The sequence below is a fragment of the Lissotriton helveticus genome, chromosome 4_1 (assembly GCF_964261635.1).
Source record: "Lissotriton helveticus chromosome 4_1, aLisHel1.1, whole genome shotgun sequence".
NCBI classification, from domain to species: Eukaryota; Metazoa; Chordata; class Amphibia; order Caudata; family Salamandridae; genus Lissotriton; species Lissotriton helveticus.
The window spans coordinates 1314554950-1314570177 of NC_136063.1; the positions used below are offsets into that span (position 1 = coordinate 1314554950).

Genomic DNA, 15228 nt, shown 5'->3' on the forward strand with positions numbered 1-15228 from the left:
TCCTGATGTTATCTAAAGTAGTGCTGGAGCAATATAGCTCCAAAATCTGGGTACAAATCCAAACAATTGGTTCACAATAGTTTTTTTGAAAGAAAGGGGGGGGGGTCAGCGATAACACTTAAGTATAAATAGCTGAGAATACATTAAATCTCAGAAATGGTTAATCTTTCTGTCTGATAATGCGGGTTGTCGGTGGTTTGCACTCTGACAGCAGCAACGCAGGCCTTCTAATTTTAAAATCAGCCTTAGGGCTGAATAATTTTATGCACTTTGGAATTCACAACTGGAAATCAGATTTTTTTGTTGTTGTTACCATTCTAAACCGCCCAGAACTAATACTAGTGCAACCATAGGCACAGCATCCAGGCTGCGAGAAGAGTCAGAAAGGAGTGGATTGGACATGGAGCAACAAGTGTGTTTCGGTTCACCCATACTGAAAGCCGCTGACGGATCTAGGAGAATAAAGAAACCAGGGTGTGGTGGGCATCATCAACATTTTGTAGCACGGCGATCTCAAATGTAATTTGGATCTACAGGTCTGCAATGGCTTTCTTTGAGCATGGTTTGACACAGACAATTGTAGTCAGTTCAAGTGATTTGATAGTAGGGAAGGGTCTGGGTGATAGCAGACTGTAGAGCTGGCATGAACTCGCGGGGAGTTTTACCTGCGCATTAGATACAAGGGGAGAACGTGGGAGAGGTTAGATCTGAGATAATGGATTTGGAGTGCAAACTTTGTTTGCTCTGTTGTTGATATATTTGTACAGACCCCTCCCCATGTTATTCCACACCATATCCAATGGATAAAGGAATTAGATGTTCTGAGTGAAAATCTGTAGGACAATATTATATGTATTAGAGCTAGTAGGTAAATGTAACTCTTGCCAACTACGCAGCATGAGAGGCTTGAGGCTTGAAGTCATAGTGGCAAATTTCAGTGTCATTTTTTAAAATAAATAAATAACGAAAGGTGGGAAGCATGATTGCAAAGTATGTGCAGTCACTTTTCAGTTTCACTTTTTCTCTCAGACCTAATCTTCATCCAGACAAAAGTTTAGTTTATAGAAACCGTTTATCACCGAGACAGATTATTTATTCATTTGGGAGTTTATAAAGCACTACATGTCTATTTTGGGTTACGTCAGAGAGAAACTGAGGACTCTGACTGCGGAGTGAGAAATACAAAATGGTGGCGTGTTGGGGATACTAGAGTCCAGACTGATGGGTTAAAGATGGGTGAATTATTCCGTCCTCAATTCGTCAACAACAACCCCTTTCTGTGGTTAATTCACTTTTCAAACGTTTCCTGAAACCGCAAGTAGTAGCAACCACTTCCTGATTAAAGAAAGTGGGCATCTGATACAAAAAAGGGGATTAGATCGATAGAAAGTTTAATTCTGAATGGATGACAGTTTTTTTTTAATTAAAGTTTTTGTCCTACTAACGAGATTGGGTTGACAATGTGCAATTCTAACCCTATACTAACCTGTTTTCAGAATGAATTTTCCCAACCTACATGATGGATAACCCCTCTCTCACATACCTATAATTGACAATGAGGGCATGGCCCATTGTTTTATTCAGGCAGATTTTCTGTAATCTTAGAAAAAATACATCGTAAAAGTGATTTTTGCTTTAAACTGACTGGTGAAGGAACTTACTGAAGAAGGACTGGGGGGTGCATCACAGTCGCAGTCCCACATTCAAATTGAATTCAGATACTTTAGTTTCTAATCTCCATAACCCAAGTTTTTAATTCTCCAAATGTGAAGCGCTGATGGGTACTTGCCTGTCCTCGGTTTAATCTTTTCTTAGTAGAACTACCAGTTTTAAAAATGTTTTATAGATATTCCTTCATAAATGATGGGCGACACACAATCCTGACTTCGCCTAAGCGGACAATATGAGTCTCCATGGTATTAGATAGATCCATATTCGTTTAAAGTGGTCCTTAGTCATTACAGCCCAATACTTCAACAACTCAGTCTAAACTAACTAAGGCAAATGGGCCATTAAAAACTCTAGATCTGGGCACAAGAGAGCCTGGGCCTTGGTCCCACGAGCATTAAGAACAAACTACCTCTGCTCTTCAAATAGAGTTAAACAATGGAGCATAATGTGTGGGACTGCCTGGAATGATTTGTTGTGGGCTACCTTGGTCTTTCTTCAGACATTGGAGAAGCAAGTGTCTCAAATAACATCAAATAACTCACATTTAAGGAAGGAAACTGCTGAAGTTAGTGAATTCCAAAAATCCAAATACTCTAGGTTGGAACACCTTTTATTGCATGAATTGATAAGGAAATGCAACAGTGCAGCAGTACGCTTGTTTCAGAAAGTCCCCTTTCTCACATGGTGGTGTTGCAACTGTTGTTATACAACACTGGCCTAACACACAGGAAACACGTACGTTTTTTGCAATTCGCGCTAGCAGGTGAGAAACTAGCCCGAGAGCCAAACAATAATGAGCTTTCGCCCGAGAATTGCGGTCTCTCGGCACCATAGTAAATTGAACAGCAAAGTATTGAGAGTTATACAATAAGGAATAAGAAAATTTATACGTATAAACAACATGGGCTGAAGTGTTGTTGGTATCAAAAGTGGCACAGCATTTAATAGATTTCATACATGCCAATAGACCTGACTCAGGCCTCTGCTTCAATACAAGTCAATGGGATAAATATATTCTCCCAATGATTTTTTTAACTCCCACTTTCCTCGTCTAAAATGCTGGCATCTATGCAATTTTATTCTCCAAATCCGTGAAATGAAGAATACCTGACTGCACAACATTTTACAGGCTGTTTGCAGTATTTAGATTGTATTTTCAAACAAGACTATTGTCTTGTGAATCTGTAAAGTACTATGTTACTAGAATCAACATTATGAATTGTCATAAAAATGTCGTACGTGCTGTAGAGCTTTCTTTAACCCTGTGACTACATACATGAGCAAAACTGACAAGATACAAACAAGTCAACATAAAACTAGGATTGCACACTCAGAGTATTGCAAAAAGTACACTGGTATAACAAAATGATGTCAACATCAAGTACAGGCTACATGTGAGCTGAATATGCCTTTAAAATTCCAGCATGTGTCTCAAATAGAAGCCAAGTCTCCCTCAGTACATAGAGTGATGACAAAGCATAACCGAACGTAAATGTGCCATTAGATTTCCCAGGCACAATACACCGGATAATTCGTTTTTCTTCTTGTGCTGGGAACTGTCTGTAGTATGGTGAGTAAATATATGCAGTTATAAGTTCTTTCTAATATCTCCAGGGCAAGCACAAATTGGTCCAAAGACAGTGTAGGCCAATATACTACCAGTATTCAAAGGTTACAAGGTCCTTGACCCACTGTGTCTCAGACCAGAGCAATGGTCATCAGCCCACTTACCATTGATGACTGAAGTGTACGAGTGTATGACATAAGCACTGTAACACAAACATGGCTTGTGGAACTAAGCACAGTGGTGTTGGGCTGATGGAGTGGTGAAACTTGAAGGTCACTTATACTTTTCAGTTCCTCATTGGCCATTTTGATGCTTTATGATCTGGACCCTTATTGGTTTTGACAGGTGGTGTGCCACACAAGTTAGTTTGCACTGGGAGGTTGTCCCCAATACAACTTTTATACCTTTGCGTTTTCAATATTTTAGGCATTTTGCGTAAGCCACCCACATGTTCAATCATGGCAGTGTTTACGTGGAAGTCATGATGATGCCTATACTATAAATAAATGTAGTGTGGCACGATGTCAGCATCTCTCTTGAGGCCTATTTTTCGGTCCAGCATTTTCAAGTTCTTATGATTTACATTTCTTCTGTGTTGTCAGTTTACAAGGTTCATCTTCAATACCATGAACAAAAGATCATGTGTGGAGTGCCTGCCTTATTTTTGTGTCCTATAATCTAAGTGTTTATGTATTTTAATGTACCAAAGAGGTAGACGAGGCATTCAGTAATTTTGATATAATGTAAAATAACAGAGTAATAATTATTTAGTGGACATGGTAATGTTAAATGAGAATTGTTTTTTTAATTCATGACTTCTAGTTTTCCATTACTTTCAAAAACTTAATTTTCGAAATAACTTGTCTTTTGACATAGTGTTTCATATTGCACGTCTACAATTTCTAAGCATTGTAAATAACAAATATGACTATTAACCAATGCAATGATGCACAATTTAGTGACCTCAAAAGGAGGGAAGGATGAGTTTGCCGAGCTAATATTCAAACTTGTGACCTTACAATCACTGTGGATGTCAGCTGCAAGCCTAAACTACCAGAGCAATTCAGGGGGGAATGTTCTACATTTCAGCGGACACCATATTTGGGAGGGAAACACGTACATAGAGCCAACCTCTCATCAGAACATAAATAGTGATATCTAATGAAAGACTTGATAATTAAAAGCTGTTTTATGGCTTGTGGTGGGAATTTGATCTGTGCAGGTACTCCTTCCTGGCTTTTGTATACATTTCTTCCCAAGTGGCTATGAGTTGCACAATTACTAGCTGTTCTAAAAAGAATATACGCTTGCCGTGAGTATTCCAGTGTAAGTCTGCAAACCACTCATCTGCTCATTAAATGGCTCATGTGGCTGCTCACCTTCTTTCCAAATCTCAAAAACGTAAGGTATGAAAGATAATGAGTGGTTTCAGGGATGTTTGTTTGTAACATTTCTTGTTCCATGTCTCCCATTTAAAGGTTAGTAAACTGCAGTGAAAATCTTGCACCGCTAACTGTACCAATGTTAAGATTAAAGTTTTCCACTGAAAAAGTAAATAAATTGTTGTGTTAAATTTTAGGAGGTCTTTGATAGCCACCACTGGTAAATCTATTCGCTATGTATCTTTTTAGCAGAAATCTCTAGCAGATATCTATAGCATTATGCAGAATGTTGGAATATAGGGAGGATACATTTAGGAAGAGCAGGCGAAAGTTGGATGGTACCTTTCTTACCTCAGAAATCCCAGGGAAGAAGAGTGGGAGACCATGTACAAATCTAGTAATGTCTTACACTAGCGATTTTACAATGGAACTTATGTATGCAGATATAGTTTCAGTCAATGTACTGGCTCTAGCAAAGTTCAGGGGAATTTATGTTTCACAACATACCGTTTGTCTCAGGTGTTCGTTGTCTAGTAGATGATCTTGGAGGTTTTCCTGAAAACTAATTTGTTAACCTGACACTTTTTTTAAGTGAAATAGAAAGAGCATTTGACTGACCCTTTATAATTTAAAATCACCAAATTACTTATTTTTCTTTTGAAAGATGTTTAGGTTTTATGTAACTATATTATTCATGTTGTCCGTTGTGCATGTGCGTCTGAGTGTATGATTTTATTCTTCAAATCATAACCACTTTCTAAACCTGAGTGATGGGAGTTGCAAATGAGTAAATATGTGATGTTAGCTAATTATAATGCACTACCACAAACTGCAAACAAGTGCATACAATCAACTCAGCATAGAAAAAGTTAGTAGCAACCTTAATGTAGCCAGGAGGAGTCCCAATCGGCAGTAAACTTAACATCACTCCATCGTGGACAAGATACATTTAATAATTCCACTCACAATGCAATGTAATAAAGGTTAGAGTACCCAAAACTCCAAAGAGAGCAGTAACAGCCACAAAGGACCGAACAAGTGATAGTAGTTAAACAAAAAAGGGAGGTGCTTCACATAATACAGCCCTACTGCTCATGAACCGTGACTATTTGTAAAACAATTCCAACCAACATAGGGAGCACTGTAAAATATCAAACAGACAGTTAGTAGTTCATTGTAACTTGTATCCAAATAGTGCAAGGTTGTTTGTCAGGATAGAGGGTTCTTCATTCAGTCCATTAATATACAGGAGCCATAATGTCGAACCCCCAAGATTTTTTTATTCTTCAAACATTAAGTTTCTAGCCCAGCCAATGTTTTTCGTTCCTTTAAAAGGACTTTGTCAGGGATAAATATATTCATAAACCTATGACAATCTTCTTCCTGCAAAGAACATGTTATCCCACATGTACTGAGGATCTTATAACAAATTATTCACAATGATGGTCATCCTGGTTGTTTTCAGAGAAATCTGCTTTGCTGGTAGGGAAGAAAGATTGGGGGAAGAACGTGCATACGACGGGAACCAGAAGCAAGTATAAGCAACCCACCATCATAGCGGATTGTGAAAGGTTTACACATATATTTATCCTTGAGGAAGTCCTCTTATAGGGACAAAACACATTGGCTGGGTTGGAAACTCATGTTTGAAGAATTAAAAAAATCTTGGGATTAAACAATATGGCTCCTGTATATTAATGGACTGAATAAAGAATCATCCATCCTGATGGACAGCCTTGCACTACTTTGGATACAAGTTACAATGAACTATTAACCACTTGGATGCTAAGCCTATTTGTTCTTCTTCATGTAATTTCCATTGAAACCAATGGAAACTCCATGACGAGCTGGGCTCGTCATGAGCGTCGAAGGGGTTAACTGTCTTTGTGATATTTTTCAGCACTCATAATATGTGCTGGAAAGGTCAGAGTACAGTACGTATAAAACAAGCATTTGCAATGCAATAGGTCTCTCATTTGCAAGGGTTTCAGCTATTGCCATTGTAAATGACAACGCCATACAATGTGTTGTTTTTTAAAACAGATAAATTAAAGGTATTGCCATTTACAATGGCAAAAGCTTAAACTCTCGTAAATTAGAGACCTATTGCATTACTAATGCTGGATATGTGCCCCATGCAGCCTGCAATGTTGTCACGACCATGGAACCAGTAAAAATTAGGAGAAACTAAAATCATAAGTATGCATAACTGCCAAGGTTTCAGGTTATGTGTGACATTTTTAAAATTTCAGTGTAATTATGAGGGACATTTCAACGACTATGACTGACACTTTCTCCTGATCAAAATCAAGCAATGAAGATGAGGGAAACACATACCTATCAGAAATTACACCCATTTGAGCAACAAGAAAATCTAAGATCTTGAAACTGCCACACAGCACTAGAAATGAAAGGGGACTAACATAGCATGCAGTAACTCTCAGCGATCCTCAAATGGTTTTGCAATTTGCATAGTGGAGTGACGTTCTTTGCAGCAGGGATATTAACCCTCTGCGATAGAACATGCAGAGTAAACTGCCAGTAGACAAATCTCTGACCTTCCAGCAAGAACATTTCATTTCAGCAGCCTTAGTTTTTGACTTACCCAAGTCTCTGAGTCACAATAATTCTACTGCTGCTGATGTGTTTTTGCTGAAGTGTCTCTGAGTCACTGTCACAATGACTTGCTGCAGACAGAGCTGCTGTATTGTAGATGAGATTGGAGTCTGTATCACATGACAGAGGGTGAGAAGAGCTGCTTATGGAAAGAGTCAAGTCAGTGATGGCACCGCCGGTTTGAGGGCTGTGCCGTGTACCGTTAAAAGACACTCTGACAGCACCTGCTCTTGGACATGCCCTGACAGGACAGAACCCCACCCCGACCCCACAACAGGGTAGCAGCACTTGTTGAGATCAGATACGTTTTGTACTAATTTAGAAATCATCTTGCCACATCCAGCGCCTGTATGGGCCTAGTCAGTCCTCCCTGGTATCATGGATTAATTTTTGACACTCAGAGTGTTTCCAGTCAACCGACATGAGTGGCACCAGCGGCCCCATTCTGGCGCCAGCGAATATTCAAAAACTGCACACAGAGCTGCTAAATTAAATTAACGTTATTAATATATAAATCACGAAAAACATGTCAGCCATGAATAATACTCTCAGACCGGAGAGCAGCCGACTCTCGCAGCATTGCAAGCCACCAAACTAGCAGAACGTACAGAAGCGTGCAAAGAAACATAACTGCTGCTCGCTGCCTCATTCAGACAGTGGCTACTTCCTGTCTCCAAATCACATGGATTGTTGTTGCGGCCGTCACGTGATGCTAATGCGGCCAGCCTGGGCTGAATCTTACCGCAGCAGCTGTGATCGGATAATGCAGCCACAGTCGTGACCCAGGGGCCAACCTGTGAAAGAATCAGGGCTCAAAAGGAAACAGGTCACTGACTGGGGATGGCACCAGTTTAAGTTGCCACAAAAAAGCAACACTTGCGTGCCAACCCCACTTAACTGCGCTTTCTCCTCTCTGTGGACTTTTGCTAACCAGGCTACATAACATTCTCAAAGTTCACAAAGCGGGCCAGCGGGGTCTCGGCTGCTACTAATGCAGTCAGTTGAGCACAGCCCCACCACGGCAAGAAGAGCCCGAGAGAGAAGGTATGCACTGCTACAATTAGGACAAAAGAGAAAATGAATGAAAATGCAAAATTATTTTAAAAAATCAAAAAAGTCACACATTGAAGAGCTAATGAGTTAAAAAGTTGTAGGTGGGCCACACAGCAATTATTGGCCTATGACACGCTGTTGTCTTCGGAAACGCCTCCCCTTTAATACATTTTGATGCTCCAATTAGCTCAGTCGTTTTCTGCCACGCTGCCGGGGAAGCCATTCCATATTATGAGAGGGGCAGCAAGAGGGAAGCAGCCCGTGAGGCGCAGCGCGCCTGGAGACAGGCGAAGCACTGGAACCTCAGAGCTGGCCTGACTGCTGGTCTGGCACCGCTTCTGTGCACCGTATCTGCCCCGCGGCTCCCATTAACAGCCCACTTTGCCGCTGCTCATGCCCACTGCTGCCCTCCAAGATGTCACCCAATGTCGGCAGCATCGCTCCCAGCAACATTGTAAACAACAATGATCACATGGTTACTGGGAGAAAATCATGGGTAGCTGGGGTGGGGGGGCGTTGCTAATGTGTTTTATTTTCAGCTGAACAGGCAGCGATCCAGGCTAGGCAAGTCTGTATCTCTCTGCAGCATCACTTTCTCAATGTCCCTGCCTCTATCTCAGCTGAGGCCAGGGCAGGAGGGGAAGAGACGCTGTTTGGGCAGTGGACCCAGGACAGTAGGCAAAAGCCGTGGCTAATGCAGCAGCGGGAGAAAGTAGTGTGGCCACCATATATATGAAGCTTTGCATGCTGCACTTAATAAAGAAATATACATTATAAAATAGAAGGATTTTGGTGGTGCGTGCTATAAGAAAGTTGCATGGCTGCCATTAATACTTTACAAAAAGATTTTATGAAAAAAAAAATCAAAAAAGGATTTGGTTGAGCTGAGCTATGTAAATGGCGCGGCTGTCATTATTAAAGTTCAAGGCATCTGGGAGAAATGAGCGCCACCATGCATATCAAGTCTGGTGTGCTGTGGGGTAGAGCATATCCAACAGCAGGCAGGAGAAAGCTCTGTAAAAAATATAGTGCTTTGAGGCTGTAATTGAAAGTTAGCACGGAATAACACATGTAACGGGGGTGTCCTCATGGGAGGTTACAAAAAGAGACAAGGCAGTACTAAGGTGAGATTACTAAGACTATTGACCAATGAAAAGCCACCATTTGCAAACAACAGTGACATGAGCCAATCGGAAAGTGGGAGGAGATTCACGGACATATCCTGAATACAGCATATCTCGAAAAGACAGCACAGCCTAGGAGCGACCTAAAAAAGTAAACCAAAAATATTTTGAGGGTGACAGAAAAACTGTACTAATGATTTCCCATTTATATTTTTTTAAAGGCTTGAGATCCAATATTCTATTTCTCATGTTTTACACCGAGGAAACAAGGAATCTTGGAAAAACCAACCTTAAGCAGTTGCATTTGTTAGATAAGTCTACTAAGTTTAGCTGGGAACAGTGGCATTGGACACGGCTTGATGTAAAAACTGTGAAAGTTACGTTTAACAAAACCAGAAATCAAAAGCACACCTGGAGGGTCCCAGTTCTTCAGATACCTGCAGCTCAGGCACGCGCTGACGCCCCATCTGGAGGGTCTGGAGTCCCTTCCCGACTTCAGTCCAATAGAGGCAAAGGTGTTCATGGGGGAGTTGCCAGATAGCAAGATCTCTCGCCTCTACCAGACGCTAGTTCACCATTGCTCCACAGACCTACAGAGGCTCAAGACTGCATGGGAAGGTGATGTGGGTGATTTGGAGGGAGAGGACTGGGCAGAGGCGCTGGCAAGTCCACGGGGGCTGCAATCTTGATGCGGTTACGACTAGTGCAATTCAAATATTTACATTGTGTATACTTAACCAGGGTGCGCCTGTGGAGGGCAGGAATGATTGGTTTCCCGGAGTGTCTCAGATGTGGGACTGATGAGGGCACCCTTTTACACACGGTTTGGGGTTGCCTTGCGCTGCATCGTTATTGGAGGGGTGAGTTCTCTTGCTTGTCGAAGGTGTTGGCCTGGGAGCTTTCTCGCACGCCGCGACTGGTCTTACTGCATGTGATGGAGGGCATAGGTAGCGTCATCTGCTGCTACTGGGCCTTACACTGGCCCCAGGTTCCGCCATTGACTGCGTGGAGGAATGGGATGGACTTTTGTATGGGGCTTGAGCAGCCGATCTTTGTAGCCAGGGGATGCCCCCGCAAACACTTCAAGATTTGGAAAAGATGGGCGGAGTACAGGGGGCTGGAACTGGACCCTCCGCCGGAGAGGGTCACTCCCGTGCCAGTTGGATAGATGAGTGGACTTTGGAATTTGCAGGGTGCTTGATGAACTCAGTGTGCTGCTCTGACAATGCAAGACCGTTTTCTTTTCATGACAGTGTACAGGCAATGGGGGGGGGGGCGGGGAGGGGTTTGTTTGGTTGTAAAAGTCAACGGCATTATTGTTGATTCATTGATGTGTGCAGTTGACTCCGGGTTCCGGAGCCATGCAATATATGTGACCTGTGAGGAATAAAATCTGTTTTAAAAAAAAAAGGACACCTGAGTCCTTCTGCGTGCCCAAATATCTAACGTCAGAGGGTTGAAAATGGGTTCAGTTACACTGTATATTGATAATGTTAATAAATAAAGATGGAAACTGGAACAGGGAAAGACGTGTGGAAAATGCAAAAGCCCTATCAAGCTGTAAGAACCGAAAAACATCTATGCATGTGCCCAGTTGGAGCAATTGTGATTAATATATTAAAAGGAATCCATAACAAAACCCACATTTTTTTTTTGTTTTGTTAATTGCGGGTCTCCGAAGTTCAATCCCGCTTTTAATATACCAATATAAAACTGCTGTGCGACAATTTGATGCTAAAACTCTGAATATTGCGAAAGGGAAGCAGAGCAAAAAGCACATCCCAAAAGCCTGTTCACTTGCAAATCGCAAGTTTGCTTTCATTTCGCTTTAAAGCGCCCTACCTGGAAAAAGGGAGCAAGAAGCAGGGCACAACAGCTGATGGCTTCCTGCGCCCCAATGGATCGCGCAATCTTGGATGGGCACAGATGGATGCATTACTTATAGCAAAACAAGAGACAAACCGCTGAGGAATTAAAGCCGGACCAGGCAAGAAAAGGGAGAGACGGAAACTTCAAACCCTTTCAGCCTCTCGGGCGCATGGTACCATCTGTGAACTGAACGGCAGCAGCAAAATACTAGAAAAGGCAGAGCCGTGCCAAATGATGAGACTACTAAAGCCATCCCTCAGCCCAGTGCGGCTCAGGATGCATCTTGGAAGGGGCCCCAGCTGGAACACAAACTCGAATATATATGCTGGCCTGAAAATTGCCAAGTTTTGCACAGAGTTGTATCATCCCAAATCCAAATATGGCCGCTATTTTCAAACGCAGAGCGTCAGAGTTCCTTGGTTTATTTATTTAGTTACTTTATTGATCAATTGCTAACTAACAACCGAGCAACTGAGAGAAATGAAGTTCCCCAACTAACCAGGAGCAAACCACATAAAATATATCTGGCAAGTAATTAAGTGTAAGGAATTAGGGGCTAGATGTAGGTAAAGCATATTTACCGACCCTTAAATACCGAATTTTACCGATTCGGTATTTAAAAGTCGGTAAATATGAAGGGGGGAGATGTAGGGAAATCCAGATGTTTATTTACCGAATCGGTAAAAGTCGGTATTTACCGATCGGTAAATACCGACCTGTAATGCTCCATTCATTCCTATGGGCTATGAAGCCCATAGGAATGAATGGGGCATTACAGGTCGGTATTTACCGATCGGTAAATACAGATTTTTGGCAAGGGTGCAGGGGGTGTCACTTTGACACCCTCTAGCACCCCCAAAAAAGGTTCGGGGGCCATATGGCAGGCATACCTGCCCTAAGGGCAGGTCTGCCTGTCATATGGCACAGGTGTGCATGCGCACATTTGCATGCACACCTGAATCGGTATTTCACCATCAAATTGAATTTGATGGTAAAATACCGATTTCTAAGGCCTTGTGGGACTCATAAGAGTCCCACCTACATATCGATTTTACAGATTCTGTAAATATACCGGTCAGTAAATTTACCGACCGGTATATTTACAGATTCTGTAAAATTACCTATCGGTAAATTTACAGAACGGTAAATTTACCGATTCTGCCCCCTACATCTCAAATGCCTTTTACCGGTCGGTAACGGCCGAATTCGGCCGTTACCGACCGGTAAAAGCCTACCTACATCTGGCCCTAAGACTCGGGCGGTTCCTGCACAGCTTACACTGTGTACGTGGTCATTAAACACATTATTGTGAATTTATAGCTGGAAGCTTACTTGTCTGAAGATATTCTTAAACACAATATTAGAAAACACTCAATGGAATCACCAGTATTGAGAGCAAGACCAAATTAACAACAAAAGAGAAAAGAGTGTGAAACATAATTTTAATGTCTACTTAACCTTTTGTGGTGTCATTGATATATGATGATATATTGGTCCCCATTTAATTGAGTGCATATAGAAAAGTGGGTCCGCACATCTTTCAGAGGTAAACGAACCTTCTGCAGAATATAACACCTGAGAACACCACTGGATGGTAGAGTCCAGTCGTATCTGAGAAATTTAAGGAGTGTAGTCCTGTAGAGAGCAAGTTAAACCACTCCAAAGCAGAATCTACCCCGTCTCTCCCTCAATAACTTTCCCCCTTTCGCTCGCTCTACCACTTTGCCCTTGCTCCCTACCCTATGACTTAATGCACTGCAATCTATGCAGCAAATCCCTTTGGATGGTCCAGCCCACATATGTGACCAATATCTCAAAAGCTAATGGTCACACCATGAAGCCTGTACAATCTCAGTATGAGGCACAGACGACAGACGCTATACAGCCATTCCTGGACATGGGCAGAGTTCTACCCCCTTGGACCCTGCCCATCTAGAGCCAAAAGTTTCAGACTCTGCAGTAGCACCGATCCATCCATTGATCAACAGTGCTGATGGAAATGGCACACCAGTACTGGGAAGTACACAGAGACCAATTGAGACTGCAGTCTCAAATCACTCAAGTGAGAAAAGGCCCAACTGAATGCTATCAATGACTGGCTGTCCTGAAGGGCGCTCCCAACTGGAAGTGACAACATTCTCCGATACTAGCCACAAAAATCTGTAAATGAGTAGCAAATTATACCACTTTAGCACCCTTTCTTTTTGCGGTTTGCACCTGTCTGTTTTAGGAAAGGGATGTTGCAGCTATGAGAGCTGGGATCTGGAGCCACTGGAAATGACAGCAATGTTTGGTCTATCTTTGACACCCCAATCAAAAGCATTGCGGTGGTACACATAATTCTGGTTCTTAGTTGACTGATGGCGTGGTCTCCTTATGTTCCCCCCAAAAATCTCTCAGACTATCTTGGTGTAATTACAGCATTATGATGAAAGATAGATTGCAGGAAATACCTGGGAACTATGGGAAATGACATCCCCTGTCCCTTGAGGAGGTGTAGAGAGTAAGGGGGCAAAGGTAAAGTCTCTCCTGGAAACATTTGGCAGCGGGGTGACTTAACGCAGGGAGAGGATCCAAAAACAGCAACAATTTTTCAGGCAAGATGAATAAAGCAGAACGATGTAAGAAAGCTGGGTGAGTTCAATTGTGGTGAAGACCCCACCCGCTGATGGTAGGCCCACCGTAACCAGATGCGATTGGTGGAAATGCAATGGAGATTACATGCACACGGCCAGATTCTGCTCACCTTTTCTTCATCACCAACACAACTCCCAGGAAAATGATCACAAAGAGCAGGATACCCGCAATGCCCCCTGCAATTTTAACAGTGTGGTCTGTCTGCTTCTCAGGTTCAGGGTCGGGCTTGCGCGTGGCAGCTCCTAATGACCAAAGAGAGAAGATAGGCACCGTTAAATGAAGACACAATACTGTATTTCTTTGAATTTTCTTACATATTAAACATCTTAATACGTCTTATCAGACACAGCAGGCAGGCAGGTAGAAGCGGTGGGGATTTTTCCTGGAACAGCTGTCATATTCAATGAAAGGACCTACATTGTTCATTTGTTCTACCAAACTATAGCTCACCCATAACACGCGCTGAATGGTACACCCACGCCTCCCCCCCCCCGCCCGACACAATCGCGCAGACTACTCCACAATTTCTATTATCTCCGCCGACTCCCTCTTCTGTCTCCCATTGAAAAACGTGCTAACAGCACAATAACTGCCGCGTGCCTTTATCTAAATTTGATTTGTTGCACCGTTTTCTCCAACAATTTTTCATAAATGGAGCAGTAATTTCATAACATATTAGCTAGAGCACCTGGGAAAGGCAGATAAGCTCATTTACCAGGCATTTCACCAGCAATTGTTTCTCAGCACAATGGGCTTTGCGTTTTTTGCCTTTGGAAATCGGAATCCAGGTCACATCTGGTCGGCACAAGACTCCTTCTAGGCAATTTATTCACAAAGTGGGAAGCAGCTGATGATCACAGCTCTGGCACCCGACATTTAATATCTGTTTAAATGAGATAACTAGTGCCTTGCAGCGGCGACTGTCTCCGCGGCTCCGGCTCTACACCGTCGTTTGGACTGTTTACAGAATAATGTGATGGAACGTCAAATCCATGTCTGATGCAATATCCATTTCCTCTGCTAAATGAGTTCAGGATGAAAAATGTTATGGACGCAATGTTCAATTCACTAAACCCAATGCATTTTCTTCTCAAATGTAGCCCTCTTTTTTAATCAGAATGTGACAGTATTCATCATATCAGGGACCACGCCGGCTTGTTCCGCGGAGATGGATGGGACTGGAAATAAGAAGTTGGTTCTAAAATTCCCCGAATCCAGTCTCTAACAATTTTCCGTAGCAGCTTTGCTGGATTATGTATGCGCATACCTGGGCATAGGGGGATGCTTTACCGTATAATGCACGGCTACT

General features: G+C 42.4%; 1 protein-coding gene across 18 annotated transcripts in view; it reads right to left on the minus strand.

Annotated features, from left to right (window-relative positions):
* The window catches only part of PTPRM (protein tyrosine phosphatase receptor type M), a 1498021-nt gene that overhangs the window by 504340 nt on the left and 978453 nt on the right, over window positions 1-15228 (minus strand). For all 18 annotated transcript variants that reach the window (XM_078687901.1, XM_078687900.1, XM_078687899.1 and 15 more), the window contains one exon: window positions 14029-14161. In XM_078687901.1, the coding sequence (XP_078544027.1) occupies window positions 14029-14161 (133 nt within the window). The remainder of the gene's footprint in view (window positions 1-14028; window positions 14162-15228) is intronic.